Source organism: Oncorhynchus mykiss, chromosome 7, assembly GCF_013265735.2.
Source record: "Oncorhynchus mykiss isolate Arlee chromosome 7, USDA_OmykA_1.1, whole genome shotgun sequence".
NCBI lineage: Eukaryota > Metazoa > Chordata > Actinopteri > Salmoniformes > Salmonidae > Oncorhynchus > Oncorhynchus mykiss.
In genome coordinates this window covers 67,450,217-67,471,368 of record NC_048571.1, presented here as the reverse complement: position 1 = coordinate 67,471,368, position 21,152 = coordinate 67,450,217, and the positions used below count along the sequence as shown (strand labels likewise).

Genomic DNA, 21,152 nt, shown 5'->3' with positions numbered 1-21,152 from the left:
TATGAATGTACAACCCATGTATTTTGGAGAGAGCGCTCCCAAGCACCTGCAAGGGGCTGCTTCCCTGTCGTCAGCCATCTTCACATCACTTGGAGTGGTGTTAGGACAGGTTGTAGCATTCGGAGGCTACGAAATCAGCTTGCAGTTTAGTGTTACACATCAATCTAGCACCTACAAAAGATTGTGTGACTTGTTTGGGGAAATAATTGCAGTTTGAAACTTTGTTTAATTAAGTCAGTATTTCATTTGATGGTGGTCATGTGTTTCCAGGGAGATCTTAGGCAGTGAGCCATGATGGCAATACCTACTGGGCAGTAATGCCATCCAGCTCCTCACTCTCCACTGGTTCCCAGAAAGCTCTCAATACCTCCTCGTAGACCAGGGGAAAAGGAGGCCTATATCAATGGTAGGTAGGAGGAGAGCCAGACCATGACCTGTTAGTCTATGGCTGTGTGCGGTACTTTCTTGTCTGAGCCACATGGCTCTGTTCCTCTTGTATGCGAGTTAGTGTGAGCGATATATACAGTAAAAACATGAGCAAGTTCTGCTGCTGTTATTCATTATTCTGCATCAGCAGGGATGGGCAGTCTTTGTATCAATTGCATGCATCTGTGTACTTTTTTTAATCATTTGTTTGTATTTACATAATGCATTGTGTGTGCATGCATGTTAGCTTTGTGGCGTCTGCGTGGCTGTGAGATCCAGCGGTCAGAGTTGGATGAGATCTTCCAGGAGCAGGCTGAGGTTAAAGTCCTGAGGCCCAGCAGACCCTGGGAGTTGTTGGCTGACCGTAACGTCCACTGGCAGGTGATCTCCATCAGTAGCACCATGCAACTCTGTGGCAATGACTCGATTCTGCAAAAACATTAGAACTCGGAACTCAGAACTCGGATCGTAGAACTTATAAGATCTATATTTTTCAACAGGGAAATTCATTTGTTCCTAATTTTCAATACATTATGTAGGCTACATGTGTCACATAAAATCACAAATACTACACTACATAACAAAAGGGATGTGGAAACCTGCTCACCAGACATCTCATTCCAAAATCATGGGCATTAATATGGAGTTTGTCCACCCTTTGCTGCTATAACAGCCTCCACTTGCTGCGGGGACTTGCTTCCATTCAGCCAAAAGAGCATTGGTGAGGTCGGGCACTGACGTTGGGCGATTAGGCCTGGCTCACAGTCTGCATTCCAATTAATCCCAAAGGTGTTTGATGGGGTTCAGGTCAGGGCTCTGTGCAGGCCAGTCAAGTTCTTCCACACTGATCTCAAAAAATCATTTCTGTATGGACCTCATTTGTGCATGGGGGTATTGTCATGCTGAAACAGGAAAGGGCCTTCCCCAAAATGTTGCCACAAAGTTGGAAGCACAGAATCGTCTAGAATGTTGTTGTGTGCTGTAGCGTTAATTTCCCTTCACTTGAACTAAGGGGCCTAGCCCGAACCATGAAAAACAGCCCCAGACCCTTATTCCTTTACAGATGACATCATGCATTGGGGCAGGTAGTGTTCTTCTGGCATCCGCCAAACCCAGATTTGTCTGATGGACCGTCAGATGATGAAGCGTGATTCATCACTCCAGAGAACGCGTTTCCACTACTCCAAAGTCCAATGGCAGCGAGCTTTACACCACTCCAGCCAACATTTGGCATTGCACATGGTGATCTTAGGCTTGTGTGCGGCTGCTTGGCCATGGAAACCCATTTCATGAAGCTCCCAATTGTCAGTTATTGTGCTGACATTGCTTCCAGAGGCAGTTTGGAACTCGGTAGTGAGTGTTGCAACCGAGGACAGATGATTTTTACACGCTATGCGCTTCAACACTCTGTGGTCCCGTTCTGTGAGCTTGTGTGGCTCTAGCAGGGCATAATTTTACAAACTGACTTGTTGGAAAGGTGGCATCCTATGATGCTGCCACATTGAAAGTTACTGAGTTCTTCAGTAAGTCCATTATACTGCCAATGTTTGTCTATGGAGATTGCATTACTGTATGTTCGATTTTATACACCTGTCAGCAACGGGTGTGGCTGAAATAGCCAAACCCACACATTTGAAGTGATGTATGTATGTAAGTAATCTGGTGAATGATGACATGTCCCTTTAGCCGCTTTCTTACAAACAATGTAAGCAGCAGACTCCTCTTGTTATTGAAGCTTGGTTTCTCCCCACATTCATTGTTTCTCAGAGTCAGCAGGGTTCTGGTAGGGGGTTTCTGACAGAGCTCTCTATCTAGGATCAAAGTTAACTACCTCTGAAGTACACCATTGTTCTGACAGCAAAACCCAGCTCAGATTAACTTCTGGACAGAGCCTGTTCCTAGCCCCTCCCTCACAACAGACTTGATTAGAATGTGAGATCCGCTACCAATTTCATAGTGAGAGTAGACAGGCTTACATTTCATCGTACGGTACCTTGTTAAAAATGCATTCTGGTGATGATGACGTACGGTTGTACTTTACATTTGTAATGCTTGCGGGAGTTAGGGAGGAGAACATAAAGGGTTGTTTGTATTTCAGGGTTTAATGAAGAGGTGTAGTCAGTCCAAGACCATGCCATTTCACTGGTGCTGCAGATTTAGTAAACTTCTTCAGGATCGCTGTCCCTTCCACGGGACGGTTGAGCTAACGTAGGCTAATGCGATTAGCATGAGGTTGTAAGTCACAAGACAATTTCCCAGGACATAGGCATATCTGATATTGGCTTAAATTCTTGTTAATCTATCTGCACTGTCCAATTTATATTAACTATTACATTGAAAGAATAACATGCTATTGTTTGAGGAGAGTGCACAATTTTGAACATTAAAAAGTTATTATTAAACAAATTAGTCATATTTGGGCAGTCTTGATACATGTTTTACAGAAATGCAATGGTTCATTGGATCAGTCATCCAGTGGGCAAAATATATTGCACCTGGGCTGAAATAATACATTACCTTTCTCTTGCATTTCAAAGTTGATGGTACAAAAAAATACACAAGAACAGTTTTTTTTTCTTTGTATTATCTTTTACCAGACCTATTGTGTTATTCTCCTACATTCCTTTTGCATTTCCACAAACTTCAAAGTGTTTCCTTTCAAATGGTACCAAGAATATGCATATCCTTGCTTAAGGGTCTGAGCTACAGGCAGTTAGATTTGAGTCATTTCAGGGGGAAAAAAAGAGGTGCATCATATATATATATATATATATATATGTATTTATAACATTTTATTTGTCACATACATGTGATTAGCAGATGTTATTGCGGGTGTAGCGAAATGCTCGTTCTTCTAGCTCCGACAGTGCAGTAAAATCTAACAAATGACAACATATACACACATCTAAGTAGGAATGAATTAAGACTATATACATATGGACGAGCGATGTCAGAGCGTAATGGACTAAGATACAGTGGGGCAAAAAAGTATTTAGTCAGCCACCAATTGTGCAAGTTCTCCCACTTAAAGATGAGAGAGGCCTGTAATTTTCATCATAGGTACACTTCAACTATGACAGACAAAATGAGAAAAAAATCCAGAAAATCCCATTGTAGGATTTTTAATCTTTATTTGCAAATTATGGTGGAAAATAAGTATTTGGTCAATAACAAAAGTTTATCTCAATACTTTGCTATATACCCTTTGTTGGCAATGACAGAGGTCAAACGTTTTCTGTAAGTCTTCACAAGGTTTTCACACACTGTTGCTGGTATTTTGGCCCCTTCCTCCATGCAGATCTCCTCTAGAGCAGTGATGTTTTGGGGCTGTTGCTGGGCAACACGGACTTTCAACTCCCTCCATAGATTTTCTATGGGGTTGAGATCTGGAGACTGGCTAGGCCACTCCAGGACCTTGAAATGCTTCTTACGAAGCCACTCCTTCATTGCCCGGGTGGTGTGTTTGGGATCATTGTCATGCTGAAAGACCCAGCCACGTTTCATCTTCACTGCCCTTGCTGATGGAAGGAGGTTTTCACTCAATCTCACGATACATGGCCCCATTCTTTCCTTTACACGGATCAGTCGTCCTGGTCCCTTTGCAGAAAAACAGCCCCAAAGCATGATGTTTCCACCCCCATGCTTCACAGTAGTTATGGTGTTCTTTGGATGCAACTCGGCATTCTTTGTCCTCCAAACACGACGAGTTGAGTTTTTATCATCTGACCATATGACATTCTCCCAATCTTCTGGATCATCCAAATGCTCTCTAGCAAACTTCAGACGGGCCTGGACATGTACTGGCTTAAGCAGGGGGACACGTCTGGCACTGCAGGATTTGAGTCCCTGGCGGCGTAGTGTGTTACTGATGGCAGGTTTTGTTACTTTGGTCCCAGCTCTCTGCAGGTCATTCACTAGGTCCCCCCCGTGTGGTTCTGGGATTTTTGCTCACTGTTCTTGTGATATTTTTGACCCCACGGGGTGAGATCTTGCGTGGAGCCCCAGATCGAGGGAGATTATCAGTGGTCTTGTATGTCTTCCATTTCCTAATAATTGCTCCCACAGTTGATTTCTTCAAACCAAGCTGCTTACCTATTGCAGATTCAGTCTTCCCAGCCTGGTGCAGGTCTAGAATTTTGTTTCTGGTGTCCTTTGACAGCTCTTTGGTCTTGGCCATAGTGGAGTTTGGAGTGTGACTGTTTGAGGTTGTGGACAGGTGTCTTTTATACTGATAACAAGTTCAAACAGGTGCCATTAATACAGGTAACGAGTGGAGGACAGAGGAGCCTCTTAAAGAAGTTACAGGTCTGTGAGAGCCAGAAATCTTGCTTGTTTGTAGGTGACCAAATACTTATTTTCCACCATAATTTGCAAATAAATTCATAAAAAATCCTATAATGTGATTTTCTGGATTTTTTTTCCCCCTCATTTTGTCTGTCATAGTTGAAGTGTACCAATGATGAAAATTACAGGCCTGGAGTGTCCTGGAGGGCGGGTAGTTTTCCCCCGGTATTGCGTTGGGCAGACTGCACCCCCGTCTGGTGAGCCTTGCGGTTGTGGGCGGTGCAGTTGCCGTACCAGGTGGTGATACAGCCCAACAGGATGCTCTCAATTGTGCATCTGTAAAAGTTTGAGGGTTTTAGGTGACAAGCCCAATTTCTTTAGCCTCCTGAGGTTGAGGCTCTGTTGCACTTTCTTCACCACACTGTCTGTGTGGGTGGTCCAGTTCAGTTTTTCAGTGATGTGTACGCCAAGGAACTTGAAGCTTTCCACCTTCTCCACTGAGGTCCCGTTGTTGTAGATAGGGGGGGTGCACCCTCTGCTGTTTCCTGAAGTCCACAATCATCTCCATTGTTTTGTTGACGTTGAGTGAGAAGTTGTTTTCCAGGCACCACACTCCCAGGGGCCTCACCTCCTCCCTGTAGGCCGTCTCGTAATCAAGCCTACTACTGTTGTGTCGTCTGCAAACTTGATTTTTTGAGTTAGAGGTGTGCATGGCCACGCAGTCATGGGTGAACAGAGTACAGGAGAGGACTGAGCACGTACCCTTATGGGGCCCCAGTGTTGAAGATCAGCAAAGTGGAGATGTTGTTTCCTACCTACACCAGCTGGGGGTGGCCCATCAGGAAGTCCAGGACCCAGTTGCTCAGGGCGCGGTTCAGACCCAGGGCCCCAAGCTTGATGATGATCTTGGATGGTACTATGGTGTTGAAGGCTGAGCTATAGTCAATCAACAGCATTCTTACATAGGTATTCCTCTTGTCCAGGTGGGATAGGGCAGTGTGCAGTGTGACTGCGATTGCATCCTCAGTGGAGCTATATATGCAAATTGAAGTGGGTCTAGGGTGTCAGGTGAGGTGGAGGAGATATGATCCTTAACTAGCCTCTCAAAGCACTTCATGCTGACAGAAGTGAGTGCTACGTGGCGATAGTCATTTAGTTCAGTTATCTTTGCTTTCTTGGGTACAGAAACAATAGTGGACATCTTGAAGCAAGTGGGGAAAGCAGACTGGATAGGGAGAAATTGAATATGTCCGTAAACACTCCAGTCAGCTGGTCTGCGCATGCTCTGAGGACGCGGCTAGGGATGCCGTCTAGGCTGGCAGCCTTACGAGGGTTAACATGCTTAAATGTCTTACTCATTTGGCCACGGAGAACGATAGCCCACAGTCCTTGGGAGCGGGCCGAGTCGGTGGCACTGTGTTATTCTCAAAGCAGGTGAAGGTGTTTAGCTTGTCTGGAAGCAAGATGTCGGTGTCTGCGAAAAGCCTGGTTTTCCCTATGTAGTCCATGATGTCTGTAGACCCTGCCACATACGTCTCCTGTCTGAGCCATTGAATTGCAACTCCACTTTGTCTCTGTACTAACTTTTTGCCTGTTTGATTGCCTAACGAAGGGAATAGCTACACTGTTTGTATTCAACCATATTCCCAGTCACCTTGCCATGGTTAAATGCGGTGGTTCGCGCTTTCAGTTTTGTGTGAAGGCTGCCATCTATCCACGGTTTTTGGTTTGGGTAGGTTTTAATAGTCATAGTGGGAACAACATCCCCTATACACTAAACTCCCCAAATACAGTTGTGCTAAGCTTGTAGCGTCATACCCAAGAAGACTATAGGCTGTATTCACTGCCAAAGGAGCTTCAACAAAGTACTGAGTAAAGGGTCTGAATACTTATGTAAATGTGATATTTTCATTATGGGGTATTGTGTGTTAGATTGATGAGGAAAAAAACGTTTTAATCAATTTTAGAATAAGGCTGTGACGTATTTTTTATTTTTTTTTGAAAAAGTCAAGGGGTCTGAATGCACTGTATATACATTAAAATACAAACATTACGTTACATTAAGTGTGTGCCCTCAGGCCACACTTGCCTGCCTGCCTGATTCTGACCTGATTACAAACCTCTGCCTGCCCTGACCCCGAGCCTGCCTGCCGTCCAGATCCTCAAAGTTCTACAGCTGCACCATCCTGACTGGTTACATCCCCGCCTGGTATGGCAACTGCTCTGCATCCGACCACAAGGTGCTACAGAGGGTACTGCTTACTGCCCAGTACATCACTGGGGCCAAGCTTCCTGACATCCAGGACCTCTATACTAGGCGGTGTCAGAAGAAGGCCCTAAAAATTGTCAAAGACTCCAGCCACCTTAGTCATAGACTGTTCTCTCTCTGCTACCTCACGGTAAGCGGTACCGGAGCGCCAAGTCTAGGTCCAAAGACTCCTTACCAGCTTCTACCTCCAAGCCATAAGAGTGTTGAACAGTTAATCAAATGGCTACCCAGACTATTTGCATTGACTCCTTCTTTTTTACGCTGCTGCTACTATCTATGCATAGTCAATTTACCCCTACCTACATGTACAGATTGCCTGACTAACCTGTATACCCGCACATTGACTCGGTACTGTATACAGTATAGCCTCGTTATTGTTATTTTACTGTTACTTTTTTAACTTTAGTTTATTCAGTAAATATTCTCTTAAATCTTATTTTCTTAACTGCATTGTTGGTTAATAAGGGCTTGTACGTAAGCATTTCACGGTAATGTACTGTTGCGTTTACGCACTGAAGGTAGGTGAGGAGTCAAACGCAGAGGTCAGTGTAGCGTATATTATCAGGGCAAGTCCAAAAACACAGTACAGTACAATACCCCAAAACAACGACCAAGGCAATGGGAACTAACAGTACTCCCGTAAGGCGCAAAAACACAACGCACCTTACTATAATAACCACACGCGAAATACACTGAGGAAAGCCTCCACAAGCAACAAGAAAAATAATCCCGCACAAACCTAAGCAGGGAAACAGGGGTAAATATACACACAGAAATTAAAGCAAATGAAAACCAGGTGTGAATGAACCAAAGACAAAACAAACGGAAAAGGAAACATGGATCGGTGATGGCTGGTAGACCGGCGACGCCAACGCCGAACAGGGAGAGGAACCACCTTCGGTGGAAGTCGTGACATGTACTCTGTTTACTTGTCAATTTGAACCATGTGGCTTTTCAGCAGCTAGTATGAAATACTGTTCTTGAATTCTACTGTGACCAGTTTTTGTTAATGAAGATACTCCAAAAAAAAAAAAGTGAAATCAGTCATAACCCTGACACTATATTCTAGTCGGGGGTCCTATGTGTCTTGAGAGGATTTTTAAAAGTTAAGTTAACAATATAATTTATCAAATTTGGAATGGTGAAAAAATGATGTTCAGGTAAATGTGCAGTTCAACTGCTGCTGCCCCATGTATCATAGGGTTATCATAAGGATATGGTGGATGATATTTTAACAAGGTGAAACAATTCTATACAAAGCTACTGTATGTTCAGATAAATATTATACTATATATATATATATATATATATATATATATATATATAATTTCACAAATCTTTATTATCAAATGATCCAACTGTATGTTGTTTTGAAAATGGTGTGTTCTATTTCATTGTTTGGAATAGATTGTGATAATAAATTGTGTTTGATTTATCTTCTTGTTGTTGTAATTTAATATCATTCTGTTACATTGGAAAATAAATGATCTTGTAAAAGTTGTGTTTACAGGCTTTCTTTGGTCACAAGTGGTCTACCATTCCATAGACATCCTTTAGACAACTCAATCAACACATTTGTTATGGCAAGAACATGATGACCCCAGATTTGTCCAAATAAACAAGACCATGCAAGGTATCTGTCTAGATATAAACTAACTGATTACACAATATGCTAAACACTGGACATAAAGGGAGACCCCCATGTCATTGTATGTTCTTTATTATGGCAGGAAATTGTACTATCGGTCAGGTACATTGGCTTTTTTATCATCAACTAAATTAGCATCACACAGGTTTTTGTAAATAATAAATAGTGCATTCAAATGCCAACAATTAGAATATCAAATGATCTAATTTGGATCAGTAAATAGCTGTCAGTACATACAGCAATAATAACAAACATATATTCAATATTCTTTTTTTATCGCATTCGCTAGATAATAGTTCTGAAAATCAACTGCTAGATATACTATATTTGTCGTATCCACATGAAAATTATTGAATGATAAAGTACATGTTTTATTCTCATCTCGTGTTAGTATATCAGGTCAGAAGTACCGTACATAATTGGAGATAAGCCTTAGCCTGTTTCTTTATTTTTAATGATCAATTCTCTTTTAGTTTATTGCCAATAACAATCACCAGTACAGGACAATGTACTACTTGATACTCTAATCAAAACAACACAAACAATCGAAAGGCAACTTAAAAACAATGCACAATATTTTTACAATACAAAACATACAGTATCAACCAGAAGATTTGGAAATTACTGTTTTCTTTATTCCTTACAAAGTGCTCAATGTTAAACTGGAACTGGGCAGCACCTGTCCTGTTCAGCTTCCACATTGATGTGTTCAGTCAGTGACTCACGGAACAATAAGTCATTTATTCCTGTTTCATCAAGACACCTTCCTAACCATCCATCTCTTATGAAAATTAAACCTAATACCAAACCGGAGTAAAAACAAACATGATGGAGTCACAAGGCCTGGGCTTGTTATCAGTGGGAAGGAATCTGGTGAGATCCAGTTTGGACCAGTAAGATGTTCCTGGTTCAGTCCTGTTCCTCTCACTGTTCAGTGATCACTAATCTGCACTCTCTCTACCCCCCATCCCTCTCTTTCTCTCCTCCTCCTCTCCAACAAGGTTTCTTCCACTACAACCCAGACGATGTGATTAATAACAGTTTCGGGGACAGGACTGTGGTATCAGTGGGGGTAAATGTTCCTTGGTGTCTGTGTCCCTCCATTCTCCCTCAGCAGCAGCAGGCGATCAACCAACTGTCCACCTGCTCTGCTGTTCCAGACAGCATCCAGGTGAGCCTCAGACGGAAAGATGGGAAAAGCACTCAATGATCTGGTAAGACAACAACACATCACTCATATAATTGATGATGAGGCTCATACTGAAATTATTCAATAAATAGTTTTAAAAAAGAGACTCTGCACTCTGCCATTTCTACTCCTATGTTGTTTATACTGAGAGACATCCTACAATTACAAAAAAAATTTTAAACACAATTGTTGAGTTAAAAACGTTGCACACTTTATTTGACTGTTGACTGTAATCTATCAAACTTGTATCATGTCTGTAATATTGCTCTTTGTTTCATTGAGACTACTGTAAGACATCCTTGTTTATACTCTAGATGCAGTACTGGAGGCTTTACCTGTTGACATTGGTATTGGGAATTGGGGGATCATTTCAATATGGGATGCAAGTTTCCATCATGTCTTCCCCAGCAGAGGTAAGAAAGCTGTCTGATGGTCAGCTCTAAGGAGTTGAATATAAACTTGATAATGAGGAATAGCATTGAGGGATAAAAGTGAAGACGTAATCTGATTTAAGATTGATACCTCCTTGCCTGTTGGCATGTGACTGAGCCTGTAAAGATATCGCAAAGAAAAACCTATATGACCTGAGCCACATAGGAGCACAAATTAGCTTTAAAGTAAGAAAATGCTTATTATTGTTATTACGTTGATATGTCACAATTACACTACAGTATTACAGTATTGCAATTTTTCAATTGAGTGTCTATCAAAAGGTGCAAACAGTAGGGTGCATACAAAGTGTGAGAGAGTAAACAGTGTCCAGTTTCCCAGGAGAACAGGGAGATATCGTATCACTTCCCAGCCAGAGGAGGGAGTTACCTAATCCTAATGGATAGCACTGTGATCAACAGTTCATCAGCAGCAGCTTTTTTCTCCAGGGCGGACAGCATGCCAGGGCGGATTGCAGAGGTCTTGAAAAAGAAGGGTCAACACTGCAAATATTGACTCTTTGCATCAACTTCATGTAATTGTCAATAAAAGTCTTTGACACTCATGAAATGCTTGTAATTATACTTCAGTATTCCATAGTAACATCTGACAAAAATATCTAAAGAGACTGAAGCAGCAAACTTTGTGAAAATGTATATTTAAGTCATTCACAGTGAAATGCTAAGTTATGGGCCATTCCCAACAATGAGAGGAAGAAAATTAAATAGAGAAGTAATAACATGTAATGATAAAATTAATAATAAATACACAATGAGTAGCGATCTCTTGGCTAAGAGAGAGTACACAGGGTACCAGTACCGAGTCGATGTGCAGAGGTACGAGGTAAATTATACTTTTTCCACATTTTGTTGTGTCACAAAGTGGGAATAAAATGGATTTAATTGTATGTTTTTTGTTAATGATCTACACAAAATACTCTGTAATGTCAAAGTAAAAGAGTATGAAAAAGAAAACTCTAATCTTGATTAGATAAGTATTCAACCCCCGGAGTCAATGCATGTTGGAATCACCTTTGGCAGTAATTACAGCTGTGAGTCTTTCTGGGTAAGTCTGTAAGAGCTTTGCACATCTAGATTGTGCAATATTTGCTCATTTTATTTGTTTTAATTCTTCAAGCTCTGTAAAGTTGGTTGTTGATCATTGCTAGACAGACATTTTCAAGTCTTGCTATAGATTTTCAAACCGATTTAAGTCTAAACTGTAACTAGGCCACCCAGGAACATTCAATGTTGTCTTGGTAAGAAACTCCAGTGTATATTTTGCTTTGTGGTTTAGGTTATTGTCCTGCTGAAAGGTACATTTGTCTCCCAGTGTCTGTTGGAAAGTAGACTGAACCAGGTTTTCCTCTAGGATTTTGTCTGTTCTTAGCTCTATTCCATTTATTTTTATCATAAAAAAAACTCCCTAGTCCTTGCAGATGACAAGCATACCCATAACATGATACAGCAACCACCAATATGAAGAGTTGTACTCATTGATGTGTTGTCGGATTTGCCCCAAACATCAATCAAATCAATCAATGAAATGTATTTATAAAGCCCTTTTACATCAGCAGATGTCACCCAGTGCTTACAGAGAATCCCAGCCTAAAACCTCAAACAGCAAGCAATGCAGATGTAGAAGCACAGTGGCTAGGAAAAACTCCCTAGAAAGGCAGGAACATAGGAAGAAACCTGGAGAGGAATTAGGCTCTGATGGGTGGCCAGTCCTCTTCTGGCTGTTCCGGGTGAAGATTATAAGAGTACATTGCCATTAAGGCCAGATTGTTCTTCAAAATGTTCAAACGGTCATAGATGACCAGCAGGGTCAAATAATAATCAGGAGTAAATGTCATTTGGCTTTTCATAGCCGAGCATTCAGATGTCACATCAGCAGGTGCTGTAGAGAGAGAAAGAGAGTGAAAGGGATCAAGACAGAGAATCCCAGTGGAGAGAGGAGAGCTGGCCAGGCAGAAACAATAATGGCGGTTCATCATTCCAGTGCCTTGCTGTTCACCTTAGCACCCTTGGACCAGGCTACACTCAATCATAGGACCTAATGAAGAGATGAGTCTTCAGTAAAGACTTAAATGTCGACACAGAGTCTGTGTCTTTCACATGGATGGGCAGACCATTCCATAAAAATTGATCTCTGTATGAGAAAGCTTAAGCCTCCTGCTGTTTGCTAATAAATTCTAGGGATAATAAGGAGGCCTGCGTCTTGTGAATGTAGCGTACGTGTAAGTATGTACGGCAGGACCAAATCGGAGAGATAGTTAGGAGCAAGTCCATGTAATGCTTTGTAGGTTAGCAGTAAAACCTTGAAATCACCCCAAGCCATAACAGTAAGCCAGTGTAGAGAGGATAACACTGGAGTAATACGATCAAATGTTGGGGTTCTAGTCAAGATTCTAGCAGACATATTTAGCATTAACTGAAGTTTATTTCATGTTTTATCCGAGCATTGCAATAGTCTAGTCTAGAAGGGACAAAAGCATGGATTAGCTTTTCTGCATCATTTTGGACTAAAAGTGTCCAGTTTTTGCAATGTTACGAAGATGGAAAAAAGCTGTCCTTGAAATATTCTTGATATGTTCGTCAAAAGAGAGATCAGGATCCAGAGTAATGCTGAGGTTCTTCCCAGTTTTATTTGAGACGACTGTACAACCGTCAAGACTAATTGTCAGATCAGATCTCTTGATCTCTTTGTTTCTTGGGACCTAGAACAGGCATCTCTGTTTTAAAGTAAAACATTTGCCACCATCCACTTACTTATGTCTGAAACACAGGCTTCCAGGGTAGGCAATTTTGGGGCTTCACCATGTTTCATCGAAATGTACAGCTGTGTGAGTTGACATTGTGTTTTCAAATGACATCACCAAGATATATTTACTGAAAATAATAGTGGTCCTAAAACAGAACCTTGAGGAACACCGAAATGTACAATTTATTTGTTAGAGGACAAACTATCCACAGAGACAAAATTATATATTTCCGACAGATGAGATCTAAACTGGCAAGAACTTGTCTGTGTAGACCAACTAAGGTTTCCAATCTCTCCACAATAATGTGGTAATTGATGGTGTCAAAAGCGGCACTAAGGTCTATGAGCACATGCTTTTTTTTTGTAAAACAGCTATTAATTGGTCAATTCTGAGGCCTGTGACCAGAGTTCAATTTAAATTAAATAAAAGCACAAGTCAGGAGTATTCAGAATGCTTTGAATGTTGGTTTGAAGTACTAAAAGGACAAACAAAACAAAATACTTGAGGCAAAGGGCGTTTCAATATAGCCTTTTCAAAAGTTTTATGACTTAAAATAAACACTGTCCAGGAAAATGCCTCAATGCATTATTTTGCAAAGACAACTAGGCATATCAGATTTAAATAAGTAGTTGCACCAGCAAAACTTGGAAGAAGTGGACGTCAAGAATGCTGACAGGTCCCCTGCATTTGGGCATACTTTAATTACTGCTCATTGAGATACGTTAAATATAGCATCATCATTTTATTTCATTTGGGGGCCCAAAGAAATGTTTGGGCAATTCTATATAGTGTAAGATGACTCATGACATCTTTGGGGTAGGCTATTTCATGATAATAAAGATAGAGAAAATAAAGTCTAGACTATTTTATGTTATGACATTGTATACTCATAGGGGGGTAAATTCAAAACGTTTGAGGTAAACACTGACTGAGTGAGATGAAATGCGGGGTCCTGAGCCGGCACAACAGCCCGGCACGCCATCATGTCCAGAGTAACCTGCTGTGTACCGTACTGCCGGTTGGACTCCAAACGACACATCGTTAAATTTCACTGACTACCGACTGACCCAAAACAACAAGAAATTTGGAGCACTTTAATTCAGAACGACAGACTTAAAAGTCATCCAACTCATGAAATAATCTGTTTTCTCTTGGATCTGTTACATCTGTCTATTGGAGTCTTTATCATACCAGCCTTTTATGTTAAGGGTGTCTAAGATATTCAAACGACCATTAACTCTTTTACTGACCAGAATTTATTTGACAGTGAAGCTGACCTTTTAGCAGTAATGCCATGTTATCAAGAAGAGGCAGCAGGCAGCTGAGCCAGCGCTTACCCAAAGATGCTGGGGAGTTGGGTGGGCAGAGTTAGAGGAAATTGATCGGTCTGCAGCATAAACTGAAGAGGCAGATGCTGGTTAATGAAGGAAGTAATCCCAAAAGTAATCCCAAAATTAGATAATGTTATTTATTTTGAGTAATCCAATGAATTACATTACGAATTACTATTATTGTCATGTAATCTATAAACAGCAACTGATTACATTTCTCAAGTAATCCACCCAACCCTGATTTATAAGTGAGCTTACTTGCCAAAACTCAGGGTCCATCTCAATACTCTATAGTGGCTTCGTCCATCTGCACTGACATTAACTAAACTGGACAGGTGAAATCCATTCTCTCTCTCCCTGTCTGTATGTAGCACATACAGAGCTTTGTGAACCAGACCTGGCTGGGGAGGTATGAGGTTCCAGTAGACGATTCCACCAACATGCTCATCTGGTCTTTCATCGTATCTGTGTTTAGTCTAGGAGGATGGGTCGGGGCTATCCACAGTGGCAGTCTCCCTGTCACCTACGGCCGGTAAGACACTTAGGGCCACGCACGCACGCACACGCACGCACGCACACGCAGCACGCACGCACACACACACACACACACGCACACACACACACACACACACACACACACACACACACACTCTCTCTCTCTTCTGTTTTGCAGGAAGAAAGCCCTGCTGTTCAACAACATAGTGGCACTTGTAGCCGCTCTACTGATGATATTCAGTCTCATGGCCAAGTCCTTTGAGATGATCCTGCTGGGCAGATTTCTCTATGGATATAATGTTGGTATGTGTTTTGTGCTTAGTTTTTTCCCTCTGTGTGTGTATAGTCTACTCTCTGTGGGAACATGGGAGCATCCTGCAGTGTTATTTTAATTTTTACTTCTCTTGTAACTCTCTTCCCTCCATCTCTCCCCCCTCTCTCTTTCTTTCTTTCTCTCTCTCTTTATTTCACTCTTTCTCTATATCTCCTGCCTTATACCTCTCCCTCCTCTCTCTCATCCTCCTCTCTCTCAGGCATGGGGCTGAGTGTGCACCTGATGTACCTGGGCGAGAGTTCACCTAAGAAGCTGAGAGGATTCCTGACCCTCACTAGCTCCATCTTTATTGGCTTGGGGAAGGTCATGGGTCAGATTGTTGGCATCAAGTCAGTACCCTTGTTACTTAAACCCCTAACCCTTGTTCTCAGGTTACTTTACCCTCTTACAGTGCCTTGCGAAAGTATTTGGCCCCCTTGAACTTTGCGACCTTTTGCCACATTTCAGGCTTCAAACATAAAGATATAAAACTTAATTTTTTTGTGAAGAATCAACAACAAGTGGGACACAATCATGAAGTGGAACGACATTTATTGGATATTTCAAACTTTTTTAACAAATCAAAAACTGAAAAATTGGGCGTGCATAATTATTCAGCCCCTTTACTTTCAGTGCAGCAAACTCTCTCCAGAAGTTCAGTGAGGATCTCTGAATGATCCAATGTTGACCTAAATGACTAATGATGATAAATACAATCCACCTGTGTGAAATCAAGTCTTCGTATAAATGCACCTGCACTGTGAGTCTCAAAGGTCCGTTAAAAGCGCAGAGAGCATCATGAAGAACAAGGAACACACCAGGCAGGTCCGAGATACTGTTGTGAAGAAGTTTAAAGCCGGATTTGGATACAAAAAGATTTTACAAGCTTTAAACATCCCAAGGAGCACTGTGCAAGCGATAATATTGAAATGGAAGGAGTATCAGACCACTGCAAATCTACCAAGACCTGGCCGTCCCTCTAAACTTTCAGCTCATACAAGGAGAAGACTGATCAGAGATGCAGCCAAGAGGCCCATGATCACAATGGATGAACTGCAGAGATCTACAGCTGAGGTGGGAGACTCTGTCCATAGGACAACAATCAGTCGTATATTGCACAAATCTGGCCTTTATGGAAGAGTGGCAAGAAGAAAGCCATTTCTTAAAGATATCCATAAAAAGTGTCGTTTAAAGTTTGCCACAAGCCACCTGGGAGACACACCAAACATGTGGAAGAAGGTGCTCTGGTCAGATGAAACCAAAATTGAACTTTTTGGCAACAATGCAAAATGTTATGTTTGGCGTAAAAGCAACACAGCTGAACACACCATCCCCACTGTCAAACATGGTGGTGGCAGCATCATGGTTTGGGCCTGCTTTTCTTCAGCAGGGACAGGGAAGATGGTTAAAATTGATGGGAAGACGGATGGAGTCAAATACAGGACCATTCTGGAAGAAAACCTGATGGAGTCTGCAAAAGACCTGAGACTGGGACGGAGATTTGTCTTCCAACAAGACAATGATCCAAAACATAAAGCAAAATCTACAATGGAATGGTTCAAAAATAAACATATCCAGGTGTTAGAATGGCCAAGTCAAAGTCCAGACCTGAATCCAATCGAGAATCTGTGGAAAGAACTGAAAACTGCTGTTCACAAATGCTCTCCGTCCAACCTCACTGAGCTCGAGCTGTTTTGCAAGGAGGAATGGGAAAAAATGTCAGTCTCTCGATGTGCAAAACTGATAGAGACATACCCCAAGCGACTTACAGCTGTAATCACAGCAAAAGGTGGCGCTACAAAGTATTAACTTAAGGGGGCTGAATAATTTTGCACGCCCAATTTTTCAATTTTTGATTTGTTAAAAAAGTTTGAAATATCCAATAAATGTCGTTCCACTTCATGATTGTGTCCCACTTGTTGTTGATTCTTCAGAAAAAAATACAGTTTTATATATTTATGTTTGAAGCCTGAAATGTGGCAAAAGGTCGCAAAGTTCAAGGGGGCTGAATACTTTCGCAAGGCACTGTAATTATCAGTTGTTCTAGCCTGGTCAAGCATTCTGACCTCTGTGTTGTGCTCACAGTGCAGCGGTCAGCATGGTTGACCAGGCTGCATTGGTTCATGTTCATAACACCTTAACACACATCCTCAGAACCCACAGTCACAGCACAGTTACATAGATTACATCCACCCTTCCAGAGTTCACACTGTTCAGTGAAATCCCCTTCATGCTCATCCCCCTCCTGTACTCCCTATTCACCCATGACTGTGTGGCCACGCACGCCTCCAACTCAATCATCAAGTTTGCAGACGACACAACAGTAGTAGGCTTGATTACCAACAATGATGAGACAGCCTACAGGGAGGAGATGAGGGCTCTGGGACTGTGGTGCCAGGAAAATAACCTCTCACTCAACGTCAACAAAACAAAGGAGATCATCGTAGACTTCAGGAAACAGCAGGGGGAACACCCACCTATCCACATTGACGGGACAGCAGTGGAGAAGGTGGAAAGCTTCAAGTTCCTTGGCATACACATCACTGACAAACTGAACTGGACCACCCACACAGACAGTGTGGTGAAGAAGGCACATCCTGTTGGGCTATATCACCTCCTGGTGATGCAACTGCATCGCCCGCAACCGCAGGGCTCTCCAGAGGGTGGTGCGGTCTGCCCAATGCATCGCCAGGGACAAACTACTTGCCCTCCAGGACACCTACAGCACCCGATGTCACAGTAAGGCCAAAAATATAATCAAGGACAACAACCACCCAAGCCACTTCCTGTTCACCCCACTATCATCCAGAAGGCTAGTACAGGTGCATCAAAGCTGGGACCGAGAGACTGAAAAACAGCTTCTATCTCAAGTTCTTCAGACTGTTAAATAGCCACCACTAACATTGTAGAGGCTGCTGCCTATATACATAGACTTGAAATCACTGGCCTCTTTAATAATGGATTACTAGTCACTAATAATGTTTACATATTTTACATTACTCATCTCATATGTATATACTGTATTCTATTCAATTCTGTTCTACTGTATCTTATTCTATGCCGCTCTGACATTGTCCGTCCATATATTTATATATTCTTAATTCCATTAATTTACTTAGTAGATTTGTGTGTATTGTGAAATTGTTAGATGTTACTTGTTAGATATTACTGCGCTGTTGGAGCTAGAAACACAAGCATTTCGCTACACCTGCAATAACATCTGCTAAACACGTGTATGTGACCAATAAAATGTGATTTGATTTGATTTGAATGTTCCAGTTGACCCACGCTGAACCTCGGACCAGCCTCATTGTCATATGCACTGGATTCCCCTGTCCCGGTCCGGCTGGGCAGAAGTACATATTCTGAACAGCTCATCTGACAAATTACCAGAAATTGAATAATTTTGGAGCACAACATACAAGTGTATGGCAAAGCTCTCTATGACAAAAAAACAAACATTTTGACAGAAGCTGGATAAAAAAATGATGTGAAATTCTAATAGGGAACAATATTTGAGCAATATTGATGTTCAAGTATCAAAGATGGAATGAGGATGGAAGAAAGACACAGTATGGTTGAAATTAATAATTTCTTACCAAGTCTCTCCCTCTGTCTTTCTGCCCCCCCCCCCCCCCCCCCCCCCCCCCCCCCTTCCCCCTATCTCCGTCTCTGTCTCTCTCGCTCTCTCCCTTTCCCTCCCTGTCTCTCTGTAGGGAGGTGATGGGTACAGATGACATGTGGCCCTGGCTGATGGCCCTTGGTGGCCTCCCTGCCATCATCCAGTTTGTGACCCTGCTCTTTTTCCCAGAAGCACCTCGCTACCTGTACATCGACAAAGGCGACACAGAGGGCTCAAAAAAAGGTATGCATAATGTGAGACATTTTTATTTTATCTGTTATGCTGGCTTTGGGGGAGAATGTCCCTGCATCAAATCTAACCCATACAATAATCAAACACAGAATACACTTCATAATGTACAACATAACAGTACACATAATATAACACATCCATACACATCATATCATCAGAGATGGCGAGAAGAGGTGTGTATATGATGTTGCTGTTGAATAACGTGATTTGTGTGTATGTTGTTGTCATAGCCCTGCAGTGGCTGTGGCAGGAAGATGACCTGAAGATGGAGATGGATGACATGGAGAAGGAGAGGGAGAGCATGCAGGGCCAGAAGTCTAAGACAGTGTGGGACGTGCTGACTTCTCGCTGTGTCAGGTGGCAAGTGCTGGCTCTGGTCATCCCCTGTGCCTGTGTTCAGTTTTGTGGTATTAACGCAGTGAGTCTGTTTTTACTCTATCTACCTTTACTACAACATTACTGAATCTACCTTTAGTCACGAGTTCAATGTCAGTAGGTTGTATTTCCCTGATGAGGTTATTCTGCATTCTATGTAGAAGTGAAGAGGTGATCCATACCCTTCCTTTTTCAGAAGAAATGCTTGTAACTGTTGCAAGAGGGAGCCCTCTCATTCTCTATATTATCTTGTCATTCTCCTTTCATCTCATCTGCTCCACATTGACCCAGAATTTGTTCTATAGATTTATTTCTACGCTTTTGACATCTTCCGTGAATCTGGAGTAGCAGAGGACAATATGCACTACCTGTCCATTGGCATCGGAGCAACAGAACTCATCTCCATCAGTCTCTGTGTGAGTACCATAACATACTGGAGGTCATAGTGGAGAATAACATCACTGTCTGTAACTGAACAATACAATAACATTTGTTTTAGTGGCCATATTGACCTCCTATCCTTGTTGTGTCCCAGTCTCTGTTGATAGACCGTGCGGGCAGGAAGATGCTGATGGGCTATGGCTACCTGTTGATGGGAGTCATCATGTCCATCCTTGTTGTTATGCTGTCCATCAAGGTAATCCAACATTTAGGGTTGCTGTGTCAGCTGACATGAGAACTAACACAGTCCTTTCTCTCTCAACAGGACCTGTTTTCATGGTTCCCTTATGTTAACATCGCCCTCATCTTCTCTGTCATCTGTGTTTATGGACTAGGACCTTGTGAGTACTCTATGCTTATAAATGTCTTATGTATTATGTCACATTTTGGTGTGTACGATTCCAGTTCAGAGTATTTGGAATTGAGTGAAATAATGCCAGCCTGAGCTGGTTGTCACAGTACTCGTCTCTTTCTAGCCGGGGTGTCCATGGCCCTCCCTGCAGATCTCTTCCTGCAGGCTTGGAGACCGTCCGCTTACGTCATCAGCGGCTCCGTCAACTGGCTAGGCCTGTTCCTCATCGGGATGTTCTTCCCCTACATAGTGGTAAGACACTGCTCCAAGTTAACATACACACACTTAATATCAGTGATCTGAACGACTACCATTTCCTGACGGTTTTATATTTCTGAGATCCTACTGTCTGTCTGGTCAGTGAGTTATCTGTTGATCTTTAACATTATTCATGTGCCCATGTAGGATGCTCTAGGCCAGTTCTGCTTCCTGGTCTTTGTGGCATACTGCATGTTTAGCTCAGCGTTCATGCTCTGCTTCATCCCAGAGACCAAAGGCAAGTGCATGGTGGAGATCATGGAGGACTTTAACAAACTCAACTACAAGAATAGGGAGACAGACACCGAAAAGGCTGACTTTGTTTTGGAAACAACATTTTGAGAACATTTGTATATACAGTATACACTACCATTCAAAAGTTTGGGGTCACTTAGAAATGTCCTTGTTTCTGAAAGAAACATTTTTTTTTTGTCCATTAAAATAACATCAAATTGATCAGAAATACAATGTTAATGTTGTAAATGACTATTGTAGCTGGAAATGGCAGATTCTTAATGGAATATCTACATAGGCGTACAGAGGCCCATTATCAGCAACCATCACTCCTGTGTTCCATTGGCACGTTGTGTTAGCTAATCCAAGTTTATCATTTTAAAAGGCTAATTGATAAATCGAAAACCCTTTTGCAATTATGTTTGCACAGCTGAAAACTGTTGTGCTGATTAAAGAAGCAATTACAACTG

At 42.0% G+C, this 21,152-nt stretch overlaps 1 protein-coding gene across 1 annotated transcript; it reads left to right on the top strand.

The window, feature by feature from the left end:
• Nucleotides 1–9,548: 9,548 nt before the first annotated feature.
• LOC110528318 (solute carrier family 2, facilitated glucose transporter member 11-like) lies at nucleotides 9,549–20,896 on the top strand. Its single transcript, XM_021610289.2, has 12 exons — nucleotides 9,549–9,841; nucleotides 10,131–10,229; nucleotides 14,712–14,872; nucleotides 15,014–15,138; nucleotides 15,369–15,498; nucleotides 18,865–19,013; nucleotides 19,253–19,440; nucleotides 19,703–19,813; nucleotides 19,933–20,034; nucleotides 20,104–20,179; nucleotides 20,315–20,442; nucleotides 20,596–20,896. The coding sequence occupies exons 1-12, from the start codon at nucleotides 9,818–9,820 to the stop codon at nucleotides 20,788–20,790; spliced, it is 1,488 nt and encodes a 495-aa protein (XP_021465964.2). The 5' UTR covers nucleotides 9,549–9,817; the 3' UTR covers nucleotides 20,791–20,896.
• Nucleotides 20,897–21,152: the final 256 nt, after the last annotated feature.